This window comes from Gavialis gangeticus, unplaced genomic scaffold (assembly GCF_001723915.1).
Source record: "Gavialis gangeticus isolate Ggan-Ray unplaced genomic scaffold, GavGan_comp1, whole genome shotgun sequence".
NCBI classification, from domain to species: Eukaryota; Metazoa; Chordata; order Crocodylia; family Gavialidae; genus Gavialis; species Gavialis gangeticus.
Genome location: NW_017728992.1, coordinates 14,040,910 through 14,062,597, shown reverse-complemented (window position 1 = coordinate 14,062,597; position 21,688 = coordinate 14,040,910). Strand labels below are relative to the sequence as shown.

The 21,688-nt window shown below is 44.6% G+C and overlaps 1 protein-coding gene across 1 annotated transcript; it reads right to left on the bottom strand.

Moving 5' to 3' along the window:
• Positions 1-9,330: 9,330 nt before the first annotated feature.
• CUNH5orf49 (chromosome unknown C5orf49 homolog) lies at positions 9,331-21,485 on the bottom strand. The gene is made up of 3 exons (XM_019521056.1): positions 21,240-21,485; positions 14,727-14,843; positions 9,331-10,695 (listed from the first exon to the last, which is right to left on the bottom strand). The coding sequence occupies exons 1-3, from the start codon at positions 21,432-21,434 to the stop codon at positions 10,516-10,518; spliced, it is 492 nt and encodes a 163-aa protein (XP_019376601.1). The 5' UTR covers positions 21,435-21,485; the 3' UTR covers positions 9,331-10,515.
• Positions 21,486-21,688: the final 203 nt, after the last annotated feature.

The following is a 21,688-nucleotide window of genomic DNA, read 5'->3' as shown; positions in this document are numbered from 1 at the left end:
GTAACTGTGCTTCCGTGAGTCAAGAAAACAGAAATGATTTGACCAGGTTATATGCCTCCATCAGGATTTGGTGGTTGGATCTCCATGGTACTGGAGCTTTTAAATCATGGAGGTGCTTTTGGAGATTCCACTCTTGGGTACATTAATCTGGGATTAGGATCTGAAGTGTACACTGTTTTACTTTTTAAAATGCGGCCCTGTCTATAAACCAGCCCACAGTAACTTAATTAATGGACTCAATGTCTAAACAGTTACCACAGCATCTTCTTTGCTTTGAAGTGAGAAAGGCTTAGTGCCACTAGAAGCTTTTATCTATATATATAAAATGAAGTGTCTGTCTGTATGTTCACTTATAACTTGAGAATGGCTAGTCCTATCTACTCTAAACCTTCCAAAATCACTGAATACCATCCGAGGAAAATTATATGAAATCACTGAATGCCATCCGAGGAAAAGTTATTTTCACTTGACCCTTTTTGGGGCTTGCATTGACTGGGATTCCTTTGCTTCTCAGGTAACAAACTGGTGCCACTCCATTTTGGATGCAGTGAATTCAGTTCAATTGTCATTATTATACTGGTGCTTGCCTTTTTTCCCCCCTCAACTCAATTGTCATTATTATATTGACTCTTGGCTTTTTTTTCACTCCACATTAAATATTAAATACTAAACAGGTTGTACTATGTTCTTTAAAAATAAACAATATTTTTGACCTAAATATGTTGTACTAAGTTCTTTGAAAATAAACAAACACGGCAATTACAAAATAACAACCTGGGCGAAGAATGGGTACTTCAGATATTTAAAAATATAACGTTAAGCCTGATGTTGCCACCCTGCGTACATGCTTAAGGTTAACTCCTATTCAGTTAAGTAGACCTATCTGCTTAAATGTTGCTAGACCAGAGCCTTAATTTTCACTATCTGGGGTTTATATTTTGCCTAGGGGAGTTTTGAAAAAATCAGATTTTTATAATACCCTTTCCTGCCCCCTCCTGGAGGATCATGTGCTCAAAAAGGGACAAAGTGGAGGAAGGTCACATCCCCTTCTCCTTTTCCTGGGGGCCTACAGAGCATGTGTAGCAACTGGTGGTAAAATGGTTTAGCTCTTTGTATTAATAATGAAAATCGGTTTTGCATCAACAGCCATAATCTTCTAGGAAGAGAAGCTATTAAACAGAGACATCTGCAGCTACTTGGCTACGTAGTGATACAGGTAAAGTATAAATCCACCAGCTGTTCCTTCTCTAGCTAAGAAAACCAACCTGAAAGATACTTTTATTAATGATGCTTAAAGATATTGCTGCAAAATGTTCCCAAGTCAGATGTCAACCTATCCTTGCTGAACAGCAAATAGTACTGGGTACATTGTTGTTTGGACCAGTTTTTGCTAAGGGTTATTTTACTCTGTGGATTGAAGAATTTTTGTCTTTAAATTTTGAAAATACAGAGTTTTCTTTTCTTTTTATAACTCTCTTTATAATCACCTAGTACTATACTTTCAACTTTTCATATCAAGCCAGTTTTAATAGCAGCTGCTCTAGTCCTTGATCCTGCAAAAAACCTCCATTCAGGGATTTTGTTTCAGGATTGGAAGATTAACTGTAATTTAAAAGCTTTTAACACTGTTTATGAAACAAAATAGATTTTCACTGCCATGAAAATGGATGTTAAAGAATAGGGCATCTGTGCAATCATTCATAGAAAGACAATGTTCCCAAATGTTTCTCTCTGACTTCCAGATTCCATTTTTTGAGTTTGTGGCTCTGAAGAACTATAGCAAACTAGTAGAGTATCTGTACAAGAAAATCTTTCTGAATATGTGCAGGGTCAGCTAATGTTAAAATGCTAAAAAAAAAAAAAAAAAAAGACTGGTCTATAGTATGTGCCAATCCTTTGAAGCTAAGTAATTCTCATAGGACTATTTTGGCTTCAGAGTGAAAGACACTCCAGTATTTGAATGGATTGATTTGCAGAGAATTATAAAGGAAAAGAGAACTTTTATGTTTTATGTGAATTTACTGGATTGGGAAACGGTTACAAATCAGCACTGAATTTCCTATGAATTATGCTTTTTCTTCTAGAGTTTACAGATCATGCCAAATGCTAATTGTGGATTATTCCAAAGGGACAGTAAATTCTGTTATAGAAGATCAAATTATGCTCTTTCTTACTCTGAGTAACTCTGAGAGTTATAGGAACCTGCTTAAGGCATAAAGGAAGACAGAATTTTGTCTGTATTCTGAATTGAAAGATCTAGTAACTGATTATGAAGCAAATTTATAAACAGTTAAACACTGTATAAAGAAGCACTAGATGCATCTACACATGCATTTGATCTAACATCAGCTTACTTACAAAAAACTATTTGCAATTAAATGCTCCCAGGCAGGCATCTACACATGCAGAGATACAGGAACAGATTTGCTGCTCCTAGCAGCAAACTGCTCCCACTTCCTGTGGTCCTGCTATGGGCCCCTGCTGCCACTAGGGGGAGCTAGTTCAGGGCTGGCAGGGAGCACTGGGTGGGGGGGAAAAAGCTATCTCCTTGCCAGGGCTGGGACATTGCTCCCTGCCCCCAGGGGTTTGCTTGCTGCAGGAGAAGGGACAATGTCTCCCTGCCCCAGCGGCAGGAAGCTCCCAGCCTCAGCTTCCTGATAAGGACAGGGGACTTGCAAAGAGCTGCCCTACTGATGGATTGGGGCAGGAGGCTGGGACCTGTCCCACCCCTGCAGCTCTTTCCAAGCTCCTTGCCTCAATCATCCTATCAGGGCATGGGGCTGGGACCTGCCTCTGACTGGGACAGGTCTCAGCCCCCACTCCATAATCACAAGGGGGGGGCTGGAGAGCCTGTTCCCCACTCAGCTCTGCAAGCACAGAGCTGAATGGGGAACAGCTTGGGGAGCTTGTTCCCCACTCAGTTCCATGCATGCAGAGCTGGGTGGGGAAAAAACTGGAGAGCCTGTTCCTTGCTTCGCTGTGTGAGCATGGGGATGGGTGGGGAACAAGGTCCCCAGCCGGTTCCTCACCCAGCTCTGTGATCATGGAGCTGATCGGGGAACAGACTCCCCAGCCCCCATCAGCAGGGAGCTCCCAGCACCAGCTCTATGACCGCAGGGTCAATACTGGGAGATGCTTATCCATTCCTGCTGGGGCAGGGGGCTGGACTTGATGATCTTCTGAGGTCCCTTCCAGCCCTAATGTCTATGAATCTATGAATGACTGCAGAGCTGGTGCTGGGAGATAAGGATCTTACAGCACTGGCCCCATGTCATGAAGCTGATGTTGGGAAATAAGGATCTCCCAGTGCTGACCCTGCAACTACTGAGCTGGCACTGAGAGAGAAGAATTTCCTGGCCCCCTGCTTCATGATTGCAATGGTGAAATGGGGGCTGAGAGATAAGGATAATACCTCTCCCCTCCCCACCCCTCAGTTCTGGTGGCAGAGCCTGCCCTGGCAGCAGGCAGTTCCTGGAGGCAGGGAACAATCTCCCACCACCTTGGTGGCTGGCTGACCAGGAATAGATTTGCTAAAAGAACTGGTATGCTAAAAGAGTGCTAAAAGAACTGGCCATCATCGCGCATCCAATGGTGAAGTTATTTGAAGACTTGTGGTGCTTGGGAGAAGTCCCAGAAGACTGGAAAAAAGCCAGTGTGGTACTTATCTTTAAGAAAGGGAGAAGGGAGGACCCAGGAAATTACGGGCCAATCAGTTTGACCTCAATCCCAGGTAAAATCCTGGAGAAAATCATCAAATAAACCATCACTCACAGGGTAACTGAAGGCAGTATTCTGAAGGATAGCCAACACGGCTTCATCACGGGCAGGTCATGCCAGACCAACCTCATTTCCTTCTACAATCAGGTTACTCACCACCCGGCTAGAGGAAATGAGGTTGATGTCGTATACTTGGGCTTCAAAAAGACCTTTGACCTGGTCTCCCACTATGTCCTCATAGTCAAATTGAAAAATGCAGCCTTGATCACTTCACAGTCTGGTGGCTATATAACTGGCTCTGTGATAGGACCCAAAGGGTACTGATCGACGGAACTGAATCACCATGGTGGAGGGCAACCAGTGTCATTCCTCAGAAGTCAGTACTTGGACCAGTGCTCTTCAACATGTTCATACACATTTTGGATTTAGGTAATTTAGCAAAGTTCACTGACAACACCAAGCTATGAGGGAGTGTTGTCACACTCAAAGACAGGCTGGCAATACAGGCTGACCTGGACAGGCTTGTGAAGTGGGCAGACCTCAACCTGATGTTATTTAATACAGAGAAATGTAAAATGCTCCATTTGGGGAGAAATAACCCACAACACAATTACAGACTTGGCAGTGCTCTGCTTGTCAGCATCACAACTGAATGAGACCTGGGTGTCATGACTGACAACAACATGAACGTGAGCTACCAATGTGATGCTGGCAGAGCTAACCAAACACTGGCATGCATCCACTGAGGCATCTTGAGCTAGGCAAAGGATGTCATCCTCCTGCTTTCCTCAGACTTGGTGAGACTGCAGCTGGAGTACTGCATCCAGTTCTGGTGCTGCACTTCAGGAAGGATGTGGAGAAGCTCGAAAGACTCCAGAGGAGGGCCATACACATGATTAGAGGTCTGGAGACGAAGCCATATGAGGAGAGGCTGAGGGACTTGGAATTGTTCAGCCTGGAGAAAAGAGTACTCATGGTGACTTGGTTGCAGCCTATAAGTATATTGGGGCATACATCAGGGTTTGGGGGAGCATCTATTCACCAAGGCCCCCCAGGGGAAGATAAGAAATAATGGGCACAAACTGATTGAAGATCACTTCAGGCTAGACATAAGGAAAAAATTCTTTACAAGCCAAGTGCTGAGGGTTTGGAACAGGTTCCCCCAGAAGTGGTAGTTATCTGCCCTGGCGATCTTCAAAAAACATCTTGACGCCCATCTTGCTGGGATCATTTGAACCCAACAGTCTTTCCTGCCCACATGCAGGAGGACTGGACCTGATGATCTGTAAGGTCCCTTCCAGCCCCTAACAACTCTGAAACTATGCTCCTGTTCAGGCATCTACACAAAAACTACTGCACAGTAACTACTCACAAGTAAAGTTGTTACTTGCATTTGCTTGTAGATGCATGTGTAGACACACATGCTTACTGTGCAGTAAACTATCCTACTTCACATTAAAGCATCTTGTGTAGGCATGCCCACTCTGTAGTACAGCAATTGTATAGACATTTTACTTTGTATTGAATTTGTATTAGACAATTTAAATATGCAAGTGTTCTGTTTCTTTGAAGTTTTAAATGTAAAGGATAAAAGTAAATTAATAAACTGCATTTATATTTGCTTATGGTTTTCTTTTAGCATTTCAGATCTCTCAACTGTATTTTATAGCAGACAGGCATTCCAATAAGTACCAGCATTGTCCATTGATCATGCAGTAGCACAATTAATTCTAAACTATAAAGATCTGCCCACTCTAATGTCATTGGTATAACACTGCATTATAAAGCTCTTTATCCATATAACACAAAATGTGAAGAAGTTCTATTATCTGATCTTTAAAGACAAATCTTAAACTTTCAATTATAAGTTATTTTCTTTCAAAGAGAACCCCTCTCTCATTTCTCACCTCCCTCCAATGCTGCAAGCTGAAAGACTGGCACAGTTTTCACCAAGGGCCTTGTTTGTTCTTTGGAGAGGAGAGGCTGTGAGGTAGAAGTAGCTCAGCATAACTCCAAGAACATAGGAGGAGCTTTATGGCTTGTCAGGAAAGAGAAGAAGGGGTAGCCTCCAAGTCTGTTGTTTTTCCCTTATTCACAGTGACAAGTAGTCCCTTACATGAATGGCAAAGCAAGTGTACATAGCTAATCAAGATGGTCTGCCCTCATGGTGGAAAGCAGCTTATTTGAGGCAGCTGGGAAAATTGCTATGTCTACAGCAAGCAAAACCTTCTGTGTAAAGGTCCCATGGGCTCCAATGGGAGCAGAAGGTGCACTCTTTTCGTTATCCTTCCAAACGTTCCTGTGAAGTTCTCTGAATTTTAGATGTGTTCAAGCTACACAGTAAGTCTCCAGAAGTTTAAGGAGGATGTGTCCAGAACTGGAAGATTTAGAGCTGTCTACCTTGACATGCTTTCTCACTTTCTTTGCCTTCAAAAAACTTTGACCTCACTTCCTGCCTCCCCCATGAGTGGAGGTGTGTGGCACTGGTCCTCTGATTCAGTCAATCCAGCCATCCACATTCCCTGCTCTCCCTGGTTTATGTAGCTATGGAATGGGGCTAAGCACCAGACAGAGAAGACCCCTGGTTGAAAACAGCAATAAGGTCCCCCTGATCAGCATTCAACTTTTTACACAAAGCAGGTGGTGATGGTGTTCAGAGATGGGTGTAAACAGGGGTGGATCTAGAGGGGGCTTGGCAGTGAGACTGGACCCTCACTTTAGCTCTGCTAAGTAATCCCTCGGTATGGGTCTGGGTGAAGGAGAGAAGTGTTGCTGCTGCTGCTGCTCATCCCCTCCTTCTTCCTGCTGTTGAATTCACCAGAGAGGAAAGAGAAGGGCAAACAACAGCAGCCTTCACCCTCTGGGCTCTGGGACCATAGGAAAGCAGGGACTCTGGCCAGACCTCACCCCAATCAGCTGGTGAGCTCAGCACTCACTGCTCACGTGGAGCTCCAGCAGGAACCCATGTCGACTGGGCAGTGATTTCAGAGCTCCTCTACAAGTGCAGCAGAGTCGAAGTGTCCAGGTGAGGGGGCTACACTCCGACTTTATGACAATGGGCTCTCCTCCCTAGCTTGCTCCTGTGGCGATTGGCTGAGGGCAAGTGAAACTCAGGAACATCCGAACCCAAAGCCTCTGGACTTGGGCCTGCATGTAGGATGCCTGCCAATGGATTTGAAAGTATCTAAAGACTCAATCTGAAAAGTCCAGTGTGGAGGATACTTGCCAGTAGCAGGGCCACATATGGTTTTTCAATAATTCAAAGGATTCAGAACTGATCTGGCTAATTTGACCTAGAACATGAAAATTTTTCCAAAATATATAAATAACAAAAATTTAAAAAATCCCTGCATGCATGGCTTTTACAGCATTCCACTGTTGTGGGGTGGGAGGGCTTTGCCTGTGCCATGCAGCAGGGAGAGGCAGCAGAGGCAGCGGCATCCTAGTGCTGCCCCACCTCAGACCAGAGCAGTGTTATCCCATCTCCTTGCTGGAAAAATGTGATCCCTGAGCTAAGAGAATGATCCTAGACCAGGCACCATCTGCAGTAGGGACAGGCCTGCCTAGTTTCTTTTGCCCTCGTTTATGTGAATGTCAAGTGCTGCTGCTTATTCCTCAGAATAAGCAGCAGGTGGTGCTGTTGGCCAATGGTTCACTCCTTTCAGAGCATGCAAGCAAAAATGTCTGTAAATGAAAATAACTGGACCACTGAAGTAGGGATGAAATCACCCAGACCCAGCACCCACCTGCATGCAAGTTGGTGATACACCTCCTGACTCTTGATATGGGTGAGCTTATTTTTCCTTCTTGAGAAGAGTGCTAGTGCTCTGTCAGAAAATGTTCCCCCTGGGTGTGTCTACATGAGATGTTTTACTGCACAGTAGTCTGATCTACTGAGCAGTAAACCATCACAATCTACATGTGTGCATCATTTACTGTCCAGTAAATTAGTGGACAGGGCAGCTAGCTACTGCCTGTAAATACAGATAGTAAACTAACTATGCATCAGATACTGTGTAGTAGCGTATTTGTAGGTGCTGACTGGGAGCAAATCTGTTTCTGGTCAGTGCCAACACTAGATGGCCACAGAGGATGAGCTGGCAGCTCCCCCCAGGCACCAGTAGCTGAGCAATACTGGAACAGGTTAGCTCTCTGTCCCCGCCTATCCACACGAGCCAGGAGCCCAGCAGTGCTGGGACTGAGATGCTCTCTGCTTCCCCACCTATCTGGGGGCTGTTTGGAAGCTGTCCCACTTCTGGGGCAGGTTCCTGCCAGCCCCTGGCATGGGGCTTGTCTCCATGTGCACAGGACCAGGAGACCAGTGCAGTGGCAGCAGTCTCCTGGCCCCATCCACATCAGGACCCCTCCTGATGTGCACAGGGCCAGGAAACAGCTGCTGCTGGAGCTGGCAGCTCTCCTGGCCTCATGTGCATTGGGACTGGCACCTATCCCCCAAGCCCTGCCAGGGGACCCTTGAGCTTCCCTGGATGCTGCACGGGGCCAGAGCATGGTAGGAGTAGCCCTGTACTGGGGTGTGACAACTGAGAGCAGATTTGCTGTCAACAGGGGGCACGTATAGATATGCTCCCAGGGAATGCTTACCACTCAGTATTTTACTGTCCACTATGCCTTTATAACATTAATAGTATGTGTAGATGTATCACTTGTGATGTGTGAGCTTGATAGCAAGATATATTTCCATAGATCCTGTAACACTTTCTCCTCATTTAACGTTACCACAATGGTCCAAAGGGGGTTGCACAGGGAAGTAGCAAACTCTGAACTTGATGTCCTGTGGTTGCTAGCCATCAGTTTCTCCAATGTGAGATACTAAATGAATGCACATTTTTCCCTAATGTGCAGTTCTGAAAGCACATGCTTTTAAAGTGATGTTTAATGCGCAGTAGCCTATTTTCTGCCCATTAGAGTATTTGCACATTTTTTACGCGGTGTTTTATTGCACGTTAAAATGCACATGTAGACATGCCCTGCCTCACCTACAACTTGCATCACTTCCACTTTCTAACACCAGGATGTGCTTATTAGTTGATATTTGTGAAAGCCACACACAAGAAGTTTTTGAGTAAAAATAGCCTAAAACTCTAGCTCTGATCCCATAAGGACCTTCAACCCCTTGAAAATCAGGCTGGTAGTAACTGGAATACCTTTTACTTGCCCAGCCTTGCTTCGAAGAACCATCACTTTTTGAAACATACTCAATGAACAGTTCCTGTGGAAGAGCTTTTTATTATTTTTAAACAATAACAAAAAACCCGTGAGAACTAAGTTATTACAAAATTCCAGAACCCAATTTGAAAGTGGCACTTAAAATATTAGCTTCAATAAAAGCCATGTGTAATAAAAGTTACAGAAACATTTAAGTACACATTAGAGCATACTATATACAACAATGTATTTTCAGGCTATGAAAGAACTTTCAAATGGATACTACCCAGGCACCGCTGATGAGCTCAGACTGGTGGGGCAGGTAGAGCATCACATGGGAGCAGGGGGGGTTGCTGCCAGCTGGGAGCAGGAAGACTGTAAACACCCCCTGCTCCTGGCCAGCTACAGCCCCCACCCCCCACTTCCATGTGCCGCTCCACCCACCCCACCAGTCTGAGTTTACCAGCTGTGCCTGAGACTATCCAGATCCATCAGCTTTGTTTTAGAATACATGATAAACATTGATTTTTAATTTCTACCTCCTTTGTCTAACAAGTTGGCTGATGCCATAGGTCTCGTGGCGCTGTAATTTTCTGCTCTCTTGGGTGTTCACCAAGGCCTCTTCTACCTCCAAGGTACTGAAGTGCAATATTATTCCGCTCTACTCCAGGTCATGAAAAAAGTTAACACAAAATATAAGCAGGTCCTCCTTCTGCTCATTATGTTTACAATTCAAAGCAGCTCAGCAGCATTTGGCTCTGTCAGACTTTGAACTGTCCAACCCTAATTTTCTATGATGATCTTTTTTGATATAGGTAAACTTCAGTGCAGCCAACATGAAGCCAGGTTTTCCTTTCCCTCATGCTCTCCCTTAGAAACAGCAGAAAGCACAGACAACAATTTTCTGAGAAGAACATTGGTTAGTACTTTAAAAGCTGGGATCTCCTGTGTCCAGTTAATTGCTCTGCCCCTGCACAAGATCTTAGGTAAGTCTCTTAATCCACAATGTTGCAAACTGGGTGAATACTATTTAGACTTAGTTTTTAAGTGCTAAGCAGCTCATACTGATTTCAAGTCAAGTGCACATGAAGCTGGTCTAAAATTCAGCACCTCTGAAAATCTGGCTATTACTTCAGGTGCCCATTACTGGGTCAGGCATTTGGGAACATTGTTGCAAGGATAACAACACTTAGCCACTTCAAAGAAACATTGTGAGGAATGAGTTAATATTTGTAAAGCCTTTGAGGAAGAAACTTGCTCCTATAAATGATACATGTTGTTATAATATACTTAAATTTATGAATGGGATTTTATGCTATATATGACTGTGGTAGCAGGGCACTGGACTTGAGAATCCAGGACAACCCTTGTGGAGCTGTGTTCCAAAGATGTTCAGAATTACTGGGAGCATCATTTGCAAGACTTTAATTTGATTTCAGGTAAAAAGATAAATTTGGACTAAAGAAAGGGAACAGCTACTACAGCTTTATTTTGGATTCAGACCATACTAGCCCATTAGTATGTTAGAGAAAAAGAATGTTAGAGAAAAAGAATGCAAAACAATTATCTACTTATTACTGAGAACTCTATTTTTCACTATGTTTATGCATCTGGTGACAGCGGACAGGAGCTTTAGCAGGGATGTAGGCTTGAAGAAGATTTGTCTAACAAGCAAGCAATTCCATTTTTCCTGTAGAATGCAGCCTTCACATGGTTAATCCTTGCGTGATCTCTGATCAGTTCCTCAACTGGCTGGTTGATGCGCCTTCCATATTGTGATGAGGACAAAACAGGAATGGGTCTCACCATTTCCTGTTAGAAGACCATTCAGAAGTTACACTCCTAATTAAATAATCCAATGCAGAACATTGTGCAGATTTATAGCACTAGCTTGCTGTTGCAGCTGGTGCGAAACAAGCCTTCTGCCCAGATACAATTATATAATGCATAGCTGTAGAAAGGTGCCACTTATTTAGCAGAAAGATAGTTTCAGACATGATTTAAACTCTGCTATTGTCCTCGTTTGTGGCCAAACTTTTCAACAATAGTAATGGAACATAAGTGCACCAGCGGGAAATTGGGATAGGGAGATATGCCCCCACACGAGTTACAGCACATATTTTTACAGACAGATTTCTCTAAGACTAGTTGCAGATCATGGGACAACTAATTTATTATGCTCTTGGTGGTGGTATAGAGGTTTCATTAGTACCTATTTGGGAAGGCCTGCACAATTTACTTATAGGTTATATGTCTGGGTAATTACCCATTCCCTTATTCATGCAGATTAAATTCATACATCCCATTGCACCATTGTGTATTCTCTCTATATATAAACAACTACAACAATTTCTATTAACAAAATAAAAGCTCTAAAAATAATCTCATTGACTCAGAAACTCATATGCAAGAGGCTTGTCCTAAAGACACTACAGCCCCAAGTTGCTGATAAATGGTCTTAAATAAAAAGAGAGAGAAATTTCTGTAGGGTAGAGGGGATCTGGACACTGGCAATGTGTAGGGGGCACACATGCACCCACTGAGATTGGCAGTGCAGCCCTGAAAGGAGCACTACTGACACTGCCCGCAGCCCCTGTGGGCAGTTGCTGCTCACCACCACCCCCCTCGCCGCTGCCACTGCTGGTGGTGTCTGCGGGCGGTTGCCAATCACCGCTAGGCACCGCTGCCAGTAACATCTGCAGGTGGTTGCTGACTGCTGGTCAGCGCTTGCCATCCTGCGCCCACCCCCACCTCCGGAGGCACACATTGTTCATGGATCTGGATCCAGGGTACACTTCCAGAATCAATCTGGCTAATCCAGAACTTTATCTCATTTAGAAAATGCTGCAGAACCTTCCTTTCCAGAAAGGCCTTTCCTTTATCAGAATCTTACTCAGAACATTGACACCACCTGATACTGTTTAAACCCAGCCAAAAGACAAAAGGAAATTTATAATCTAAAAAAGAATAATAATAAATAGAAACCCAACTGCTAGCAGAGGTTTGATGACAAAAGTCTCTGACCAGAAGTGCCCCTCCTTTTTCATGCCCTTGTGTCACAAAGTATTTAGCAGAATTCTTAGATTTGCTGGGATCTGACAGGGCTGCACCATGAGCACTTCTGCTATGGCCTCAAACTTGCAACTTCGGGGTTGTCAACTATAGACCTTAACACCCAAACCACCCCAGCCCCTGCTAGAAGTACCAAACACCAAAATTCTGGACCTGTGTGCAGTCCTGTGGGCCTGGTGACACGGCCCTGTACACAGCACAAGGGGCTGGTGCATGGGGTTGTTCTGTGGCTGGACCAGGCCCACAGACTGACCCTGCCAGCAGCATCCAGCCCACAGACTGTCCCTGTGCTACTCATATATACCACTGTCCTAGAACGTAGCATCCAGGTTGTATACCAAACTCCATTATTCCCAACATTGAGCTGGAATCCTCCCTACTTTGACATAGCCTCCTCCAGCCATGTCCTCAACCCACTTATTGGTAGTTGCTCACCCCTCTGAACTGGCCTGGTCCCTCTTGCCCTCAGACAGAACCCCTGCCATACCCAGGGGTGACATGTCCATTAACTTGTTCTTCTTGGTTTCTAGAGAGACAGGGAGAAGACCTCACACCACCCCGGAAGCACACAGCCTTTCCTGCTCCAGCACATACACAGGGGAAGGAGGATGAATGCTCAGATCCACCCCAGAATGGCAAGCCCCTCCAAATCCCAGCTCCTACATGGTCACAAGATCACAGAAGAACAGCCTCTATTCCTCCTGTCTCCCACAGTCTGGACTCAGTTAATGTGGGAGGGAGGCAGGGAAAGGGGAACAGAAGGAGATCTCTCAGATTGCACCTTATATAGGAAAGCAAGAAGAAGGACTCATTCATGGAGGGGCACAGACCTGAAGATCTCAGCTTCTATTGATAGTGCAGGGGAACAAGAGAGGGAGAGGCCATAATGCACACCAAAGTTCACGGCCATTTGAAAAAAGCCTGTTGATTTTAGAACATGTAGAAGGGTCAGCTTCTAAATAGAAAAGGGCTCTCAACCCCAAACATCACAGACTGCCACTCCAGTACAATATTTGAAGATAACATATTTTCTTGCATACAACCCCAAATAAGACACACACCTTGTTTCTGTGAAGGTAGAATGAAAAAAAAAAATCCAGAGTTAGGACTGTACAGAGCAGGGAGAGACCCTAATCTTCAACTTGCTAACCCTCCTTTTCCTGCTATGATTTTGAAAAGAGTTGAAAACAGCTCACTTACAAGGCTGTGAAATAGAAGAAGAGAATAACTAAAAGAGAGCAAAATTGCCAGAAGAAGAAACTTTCTTGATTGGTGGAACATCAAGCCTGTAGAGCATGGGTAACTGGTGTCTCCTGAGTCCGGGGGGGCACCAGATTGCCGACGGGGCAGGGGGTGGTGTGTCCCCCAGGGGCTGATCACCGAGCCAGCGGTGAAACCGGAAGTGCACTTCTGGTTCCGTGGCTGGTGCTTTCCAGGGGGTGCACGGCTGACCTCAGGGGGGTGCATGTGCACCCGCATGACCCCCCTATGCATCGCCAATGCTGTAGAGTGAAGAACAATGACCAATTAAATCATTTGACTCCCTCAGCTGCCAAATACAAATGTCACGGCTGCTGTGAGCAGGAATCAAAACTGGGTGCTTCTATTCTGACAGAAAAATCAGCTTTCCCACTTAAGACATGCACCCCAACTTGTGGGGAGAAGCGTGTGGGGGGGCTAGTTTTTGGGAAAAGGTGTTTGGTATGTGAGAATGTATAGTATTTGCCCTCCCGAAAGAAAAGGAATATGGAACTGGAAGGGACCTCCTGGGCCAATGAGTGCATGATTGCAGACGTCATTCAACAAACATTTGTAAGGAGTCCAAAAGAATATCCATTCTGGCCCCTCTGCACACCGCAGCCAGAAAGTATTGATAACAAACCATAAAACCTACTACACTGTGCCACAGGAGAACAACACAGCTAAGCTTACTGGTTTTGTGGAGGAGACTATGGGAGTGCCTCCCCAAATACACAGATTCACAAAATCCACAGGGAAGTCAGAGATCATTCTCATGTATCTTGGAGATTCCTGATAGAAGGCCAACCCTTCCACACTGATATATGGGCTCTCTACCTCCCATCAGGCAGCTAGCTGCAAGAATTTTCCCTTGGAAACTTACAGAGCTATAAGGCATGGTTCTCAACTTCTTTTGTACCAGGACCCATTTGTAAACATTGATGGCTAGTCCCAACCCAGTGCCCCTCATTCCTGACCTGCTGCCCCCAGGCCTCAGCCCCTCAACGTGTGGGGCAGGGGATGGCAGTGGGGAAGGGGGAGCCCAAGCAACCCCTTACAGCTGGAACTCTGGCAGTCTGCAGGGGAAAAGCTATGATTTCCCAAGGTTTTCTCCTTTGAAGAAGAATCCAATTTTAAAGTTTGTTCATCTATTACTAATGTTTGTCCGTGGCCCTTTCATTTATTCTTGCAACCCACTTTTGGGTCACAACCCACAGAAATGCTGCTCTAGGGGACTGTTCTACAGGGAATAGCTTCAGCTTCTCTCTGCTCCCCCAACTCCACTGAGTCCTGGATGTGCAGGAAAAAAAATGTGGTTTGAAGATGGGGCAGGGCAGGGTCAGGTCTGTTTGCTCAGCAAATTGGGGTGTTTGGTTGGTTGTATGCTTTTCCTACCTCAGGTACCCAGTTTATACTCTTTTGCTTCACTGGGGTTTGTGTAGCAAATGGAAACACAAGGCTGGTGGTCTCCAGTGTTGTTGACACCAATAAAGTCACTTAACAAAGGTTACCGTAAGGTAACTCGAGGTTACCTCTTCATTAATTTTAAGGCCATGACTCTTTGCATGTTCTCTGTCACAGCGGTGAAGTTTTTCGTTGTAACCCCCTGGCCTTTTAAAAATGGAGTCATAGGTGGAAACAGTTCCTGTCTTGGAAGAAAGAGAAAATATGATTAATTTATTGTAGCATTCACCACTACATAAGTTAGAAAACAATATGTTGTACAACGAACAAGTGGTACGTGTATGGCACTAAGAGCTTAAAGGGACTTTCTACTTTTTAACAATATTTTGGGCATCCTTTTTGAAACAGTCTGGAAGCCAAAACTGTTATGAATTTTCTGTGCATCTGGCTTATCTGCAAAAACGTAACAAGAGCAAATATCTCCAGCATGTGAAAGGACATGGTCACACAATTTTTTTCACATTTCATAGCACTGCTGCTCCCAAGTAATTTATAGTAACCTTTGAAAGCTTAACATTTGATTCCTTACTGAAATATTTTTTCTCATTAAATGCTTCCACCCAACTAAAGAATCACTCTGAGTGAAGAAAATAAAGGAAGAAAGCCGGCAGCTTTGGAATGCTTTTCAAAAGGCAAAGATGTAAGACGAAGCTTGTGACTCAGTCATCAGATTAATGCATATTTTGGAGTAGCTCAGAAACAGACTGCAACAGTGAGCTCTTGTTCCAGTAATATGCATAGCCCACACTTGCTCTACCACAAGAAAATTTAGTGAGTGAAGGAAATTACTGTATTTAGAATATCTTTTCATATTGAGATGTCAAAGATTTTTTTAATTATTTTCCCCTTATGGGCCACAAACTTTTGTTCTTGATATAGCCAAGACTCCCATCAGGAGTTTTCTGAGCACAGAAAAGCAGGCTGGTGTCTTTGAAGTCCCAAGCTGCTAAGTAATGCAGAGTTAGCTTCAGGCAGTAGGGAGTCTAATCCACAAATACTGAGAGGTGTGCATGTTTCAGGAAAACAAAACAATTATTCAATAGAGGAGAAATAGATATATAATTTACAATATCCTATTACTGATCTATGAATTTATTTAAAGAATCAGCACTTTGACACAAGAAAAGATCAGTTCATCACCCTAGTCCTGCAACATCTGGTTTAAAAATCTGGAAAAAAGTCATCTTTCAAAAACTGTAACTTCACAATTGTGCATCACATCAGACTTTAAAAAATGAAGATGTGCTCAGGTTTCATTATTTCCATTCCTTTTCTCTGAAAATATAGGAGTTTGAACAGGACTCAAAGGTTAGAAGCCCCATTAAAAGATGCCATTAGGTCATCACTCTAGTAATCAGCTAACTTGATAAAGGGAGGACATTATGTAGTTCTCTCAAAGGGAGAGAGGGCTTTTAGTTTTGTCCTGGCCTTCCAAGCAGAGGTTGCATGCAACTGGGGACCTACTTAATTCGGGGCTTCATGGATTTCGTTGAAACTGCGACATCCAGGATTGTCTGCAAATTCCCTGAAATCAACAACAATAAAAACGTAATAAAAATAAAAAACTGGCTCCCCAGTGAGAACCACTGGTCCTCTTGGCCAGGAGGGGAAGATACCAACTGGCAGGGTGGCACAAAGGGCAGCCGACAAGACGGCGACTGCCCATTCGTCCCTCCTCCCCCTGCCAGGGCCTCTCTACCAGTTAGCACTGGGGGGCAGGGTGGCATGTAGGGCACCCAGAAATCAAGATGGCAGCCATTCCCTTGTCCCTCCTCCCCGCTGGGCCTCTCTGCCAATCAGCATTGAGGGGCGGGGCTGTCACAAAATGCCACCCAAATTGGCTCTACACATTGTGAGTGGGCCATGAAAAACCCGTTTCGGCATGATTTAAGGCAGTCCCTATATATAGTATGTCATCTCCATTTTTGTACTTTACTCTTGCATTTCCTTCACTCCCTATATTGTCATTTTTATTCTGAACTCCAGAAAAGACTGAGTTAATGCTGCTTAAAAGAAATGCCTGCATTATTCACTCCTTTTTCTTCTATTAATGTTGTCAGTGCAGAGGATTTAGCCTCTTGCAGATAGACAGCCAGCCTATTATGTTAAGCTCAAATTCTGTCCCAGATAATCTGTTTTGAGATCTTCTGCCATCCTTGTGCAGATGACATCTGTGTGGTTGCAGATCCTTGTTATTACCTTGCATGTCAAGTCCCTTCTAATTGTGCAATGCCTGGTGGCTGCTTATTTTGACTCTAAGCCACTTCACTGGTATCCATGGTTGTCATCTGTATCCGTTGTTAAATGCTGACATGGTAGGCTGATAGTTTTTAAAAACCTGTCAGAGTGAGTGAATCATGTAAAGCAGACAAGCAATTTGTATCCAAGGTGAGCATCTGCTATGAACTGGTGTAATAACACTGAACACTTGTAAATCATTTTGCAGACATAAATGAATGCTCGCAACATCCCTATAAAACAGCTAAGCACCTTTTCCAAGTCACATATGGGAAATGCAATGCAAACCTGCCTAAAGCAATATAGGGAGTAATTGGCAGAGCAGGGATAAAAACTCAGGCATTCTTGGCTTCCAGTCCTGTGCTCAGCACACTTACCTGTGTTTCTCTCTTCCTCAGTTTCCAAAATAAACGTCTTTTTAGTGTTTTGTATCAAAATATCCAATTAGTTTATCCCACTGGCCAGGGCAATGACTATTCTGTCTCCACCATCACACAGTCACATAACATAGGCATACCCTGAAGGTAACTTTCTGTGGCAACACTGTGTGGCATGACCCCACTCCATCCTATCTCAAAGTGAGGCTGGGCCACACATTAACCTTCCACAATTAATGCATATTATATTGGATATATATTCTCTGCGTGAATTGTCAGTGTGTGTAGGAACCACATTTAGAGCCAGGGCCTCATCCAGGCTTACTGTTCGCCTTGCTCTCCCTTGTGTATGTTAATGCTTTGCACCCAAGACTACTTCACATTTTAGCAATGACACCACAGTGCCTTCCTCATGTCATTCTGAAACCTCCAACTGAAAATGTGAGATGTTGACTCTGTTAACCCTTTCTTTAGTGAATACTTAACGCAACTGTCCAGGCTATGTAGCAAGTGGGTTTGCCATGAACTTGGGAGGACAGCGGTGCAGGGTTAAATCTTTGGATGGAGATGACCAGCTGATGTCACAACAATCATTAAATCACACTCAAGGCAGAATCCCTGATTTGATCCTAAAAGACCAAGAGGTGTCGGACTTCTTTTCTTGTCTGTGGTTAGCTGTTATTCACCAATGAGACAGTGGTAGGGAGTGGCAGAATTCTGTTCCTCTAACGGATGACTAAAGTGCAGCTTGAGGCTAACTCTGCATTACCCAACTATTGAATGATTCTATTACACACATCTGGGTACATATGTCTCTATTATAGGAATAGGATTGCCCTCCAGAGACATGTAGATGTCTCCATTTTCCCATAATGAGGACACTTAAGCACCCGATGGAGTGTCAAGTTTCATTTTGGATGAAATAGAACTCCACCCTCAGATTATTGCAATTGATGGCCTTTGTGCTGAATGTGAACCTTGGACAGAGGTGAAATGTATACTCTCAGTTTGCTTCAAGTAAAGTCTGCAGAGGCAACAGATGGTCACACGCACCTCTGGTGTATGATTTGCCTTGATTGGTGACTCAAGCAATAGTAAAATAGATATCAGCTCAAAGTGTTCTCCCTAAGAATGGAAGTTCATAGAGTTTCCCTTCAGCATATCCATGTCCCTGCCTCTAGTTCACCCTATTGAAGTTAACACACACCTGCCAGAATTAGTCAAAAAGAGTTAATTGGTAGCTTTACACAGTATTTACCTAATCCCAGGACAAGTCAACATAAGACCTCTAAGACTCTTTGCTGTGCCACAGCTTCTCCTTACAGCGCTCTCATCTGGCACAGTTTAATCTCAGACTTCACAGTAAGATTGAGTTATGTTAGCTAGATGTGCAGTTTCTGTAGGACCAAGGACAGCAGAAGTCTATAGGAATGAGGACTTTCTCTTCAAAAATCTGCCTGTGGTTACCTAAAACCAGCTGAATCTCTCAGAGGGGGCTGGTTAATTGTGTTACATGCCTATTTATAGTACTAGAAATATCATTGTGAGACATAAGTAAGATTATTCAAAGCAGGAAGAAATAACATTAGTTGTTGAATAGAAGCAGCACAGCATTTCACACCTCAAATGCACATTTCATTTGAGAAGATTAAAGCATTTTACAAGCCTGGATGAAATACATTTATTTGAGGTAAGACAACACTGTTGCATTCTACTGCTAACTCAGGTCCAGATCCACCAAAGGACTTCTGGCCTTCAGGATTTAGGAACTTAATGGCAAGTGCTTGACCCTCAGAGCCCCTACCTAACAATGTCGATGCCTATGCTGCCACTAGGAAAGTTCCTCCACATCTAAAAATCTGCTTCCACGCATTCCCAGAATTGCTTTAGTTTGCCAGCACCAAGCAACTCAGTGCCCATCTTTGGCTTAAATCCAGTTGGAAGCTTCAAAGTAAGCACTCAATACCTATGTCCCTTTGTCAGTCCGAATCAGAACAAGGCTCAGGCAGACTTAAAGGACTGAGTGCCTCATCATACACAATGGCAGCTGTGGCTTCTATTAAATAATAAGGCCAAAGGAAGAACTCTCCCTGTTACACAACAGACAGGGCTCTCTAAGGGCACACACTTCTCAGAAGTTGGTAACTTAATCTCAACAACTTTTCTCCAAGATGCATCACATCATGGACTTAAAGACAAACTATTTGAGGGGTTGCAAATAGGAGACAAAGTCCTGTGCCAATTTTCTATGCTGTTTTCATCGATTCATAGATTCATAGACATTAGGTCTCGAAGGGATCTCGTGAGATCATCGGGTCCAGCCCCCTGCTCAAAGAACCTCACACTCCTTTGGCTTTGGGTATCCACCTAAACCTCTCATTCTTGTCCTCCCTTTCTAGAAAATGTGGGCCTAGGTGGATCCAGGATTTTGTAAATGGGGGTGTGGAAGCAGAAACCAGTGATGCAGGGGTGGTGGTGGTGCTACTGCCACTCCCAGCTACACCTGCACCTGAGCAGGCAGACCACACTATGGAAACAGTAGCTGGGGACTTCCTTTAAAACCCAGCTCAGGTAAAAATCTCCCTCTTCTCCTGCTCTCAGCACCCCCTCCCTTCCCATCCATGCTCCGTGGCACTTCCACTTCCCTCCCATTCACCCCTCCATCACCTGCTATGGCCACTGTCTCTGGCTGCCCTGGGGATGGCGGGGGGAGGAGGGGACTCCAGAGCTGCTCCTGCCCTACTCTAGCCCAGCTGTGTACTGGGCTCAGCTGGGGACAAAGGCAACCGTGGAGTTGGGCAGGCTTCTCCTCCCTGTGTAGTTCTCCACCCTCCCGGGTATTTTCTGACAGGCTAGAAGCAAGGTCAGGGAGAGAGAAAACCACCCACCACTGCTACTGCCACCATCCCCATCTGAACCTGGCTCCTCAAACAGCCCAGCTGGAGTGGGGCAGAAGCAGCTCTGGAGCACTCTCCATCATGTGGGCAACTGGAGACATGGGAGGACAATGGTAACAGGGAGGGAGGGAGGAAGGGAATTGGAAGGGGGGGGATGTGCCACTGAAGATGGAGGGAAAGCGGGGCAATTCTTATCTGATTTAGAGACTTTAAAAAGTCCTCAGCTGCTGCTTCCATGGTGTGGTCTGCTAAGGGGTGCCACCATGCTTGTGCACCCCCTCTGAATCTGCCCCTGCATGTAGGTCATGTGTTTCTCCCTCCACAGATGTTGTAAGGAATAGTTCCACTTTGCAAAGTGCTTTGAAAATGAAAAGTCCCAAGTAAGTGCAACGTTATCATGCTGGACTTCCTAGGGTATGGCAAAAGTATGACATTTCAGTAGCATTGATTCACGTTCATTTAAAATGTTGACATCTGCTTTCAGACAAGTTGCACAACCATATCTGGAGTGACTACAACCACTTGACCCCAAGTCTAATTAGCAGCCAAAATATGCAAACAGATTGTTCCTGATTTAATTAAGCTACATAGAAAACTGCCAGGAAGCTGCACTATTATGTATGTCCCTTATTAATTTCACTGGGGCTCAGCAAATCCCCATTTCACCACTTATTTTTTCCAGCCTGTAAATTATGCTCTTGGGAACATGCAGCATTTTCCAGCTGCTGAACACCCTTTTCAATATAATTACTTTATTTAGGAGAAATAATGAGTGTTGACCATACAGGGGCCCAGGCTGTGAAGGCAAGGGACAGATTTTAAGTGGAGACTGATTCAGGTAAAAAATTTTGGCAACACAATTCCCCCCTGCAGATGCTTCTGCCTCTCTTTGTCTATGACTGATGTGCCTGCTCCCCCCTGCAGCCTCCCCCTCTCTTTTTACTCCTATGCCGTTGTCTCTTTTCTTAATTTTCTTTTTTTGTAGTTTCTCTATCTCGTACCTCATCAAAGCTGCTCCCTCAGACTCATCCTCACTCCACTGCTTGCCCTTGTCTCTTTCCAACCTCACCTTAGCCTCTCGGTGGAAATAGCTGAGCTCTGGAGGGTCCCTGCGTCCAGGTGGGACATAAGCAAAGGCAGACTGAGCAGAGAGTGGCAGCTGGTGTTTTGCTTTTAGTAGCTGAGCAGTTTTCTTTTCTTCTTCTTCTTCTTCTTCATCTTCCTCCTCTTCTCCAGGTGCTCTTGCATCCTGGCTGCTCTGCATACCTCACCTAGACCCCAGGTCTCCTGGAGCAATGGGCACAGAGGTGCTGCAGCTCCTGCTAGCTTTGCTGTGCTCTGTGGTTACTAGGAAACCCCATCTGTATACAACTGTGAGGTCACCACAGGGGAGAGGGAGGAGAGAGATTGCAAGGAGTCTGTGTGTCCTGGAGTGACTAGCCCTTCCATGGGATTTTACTGGGCTATCAATCTTCCCACATGATGTCCAAAAGTAAAAACAAAGCAGAGACCCGAGGC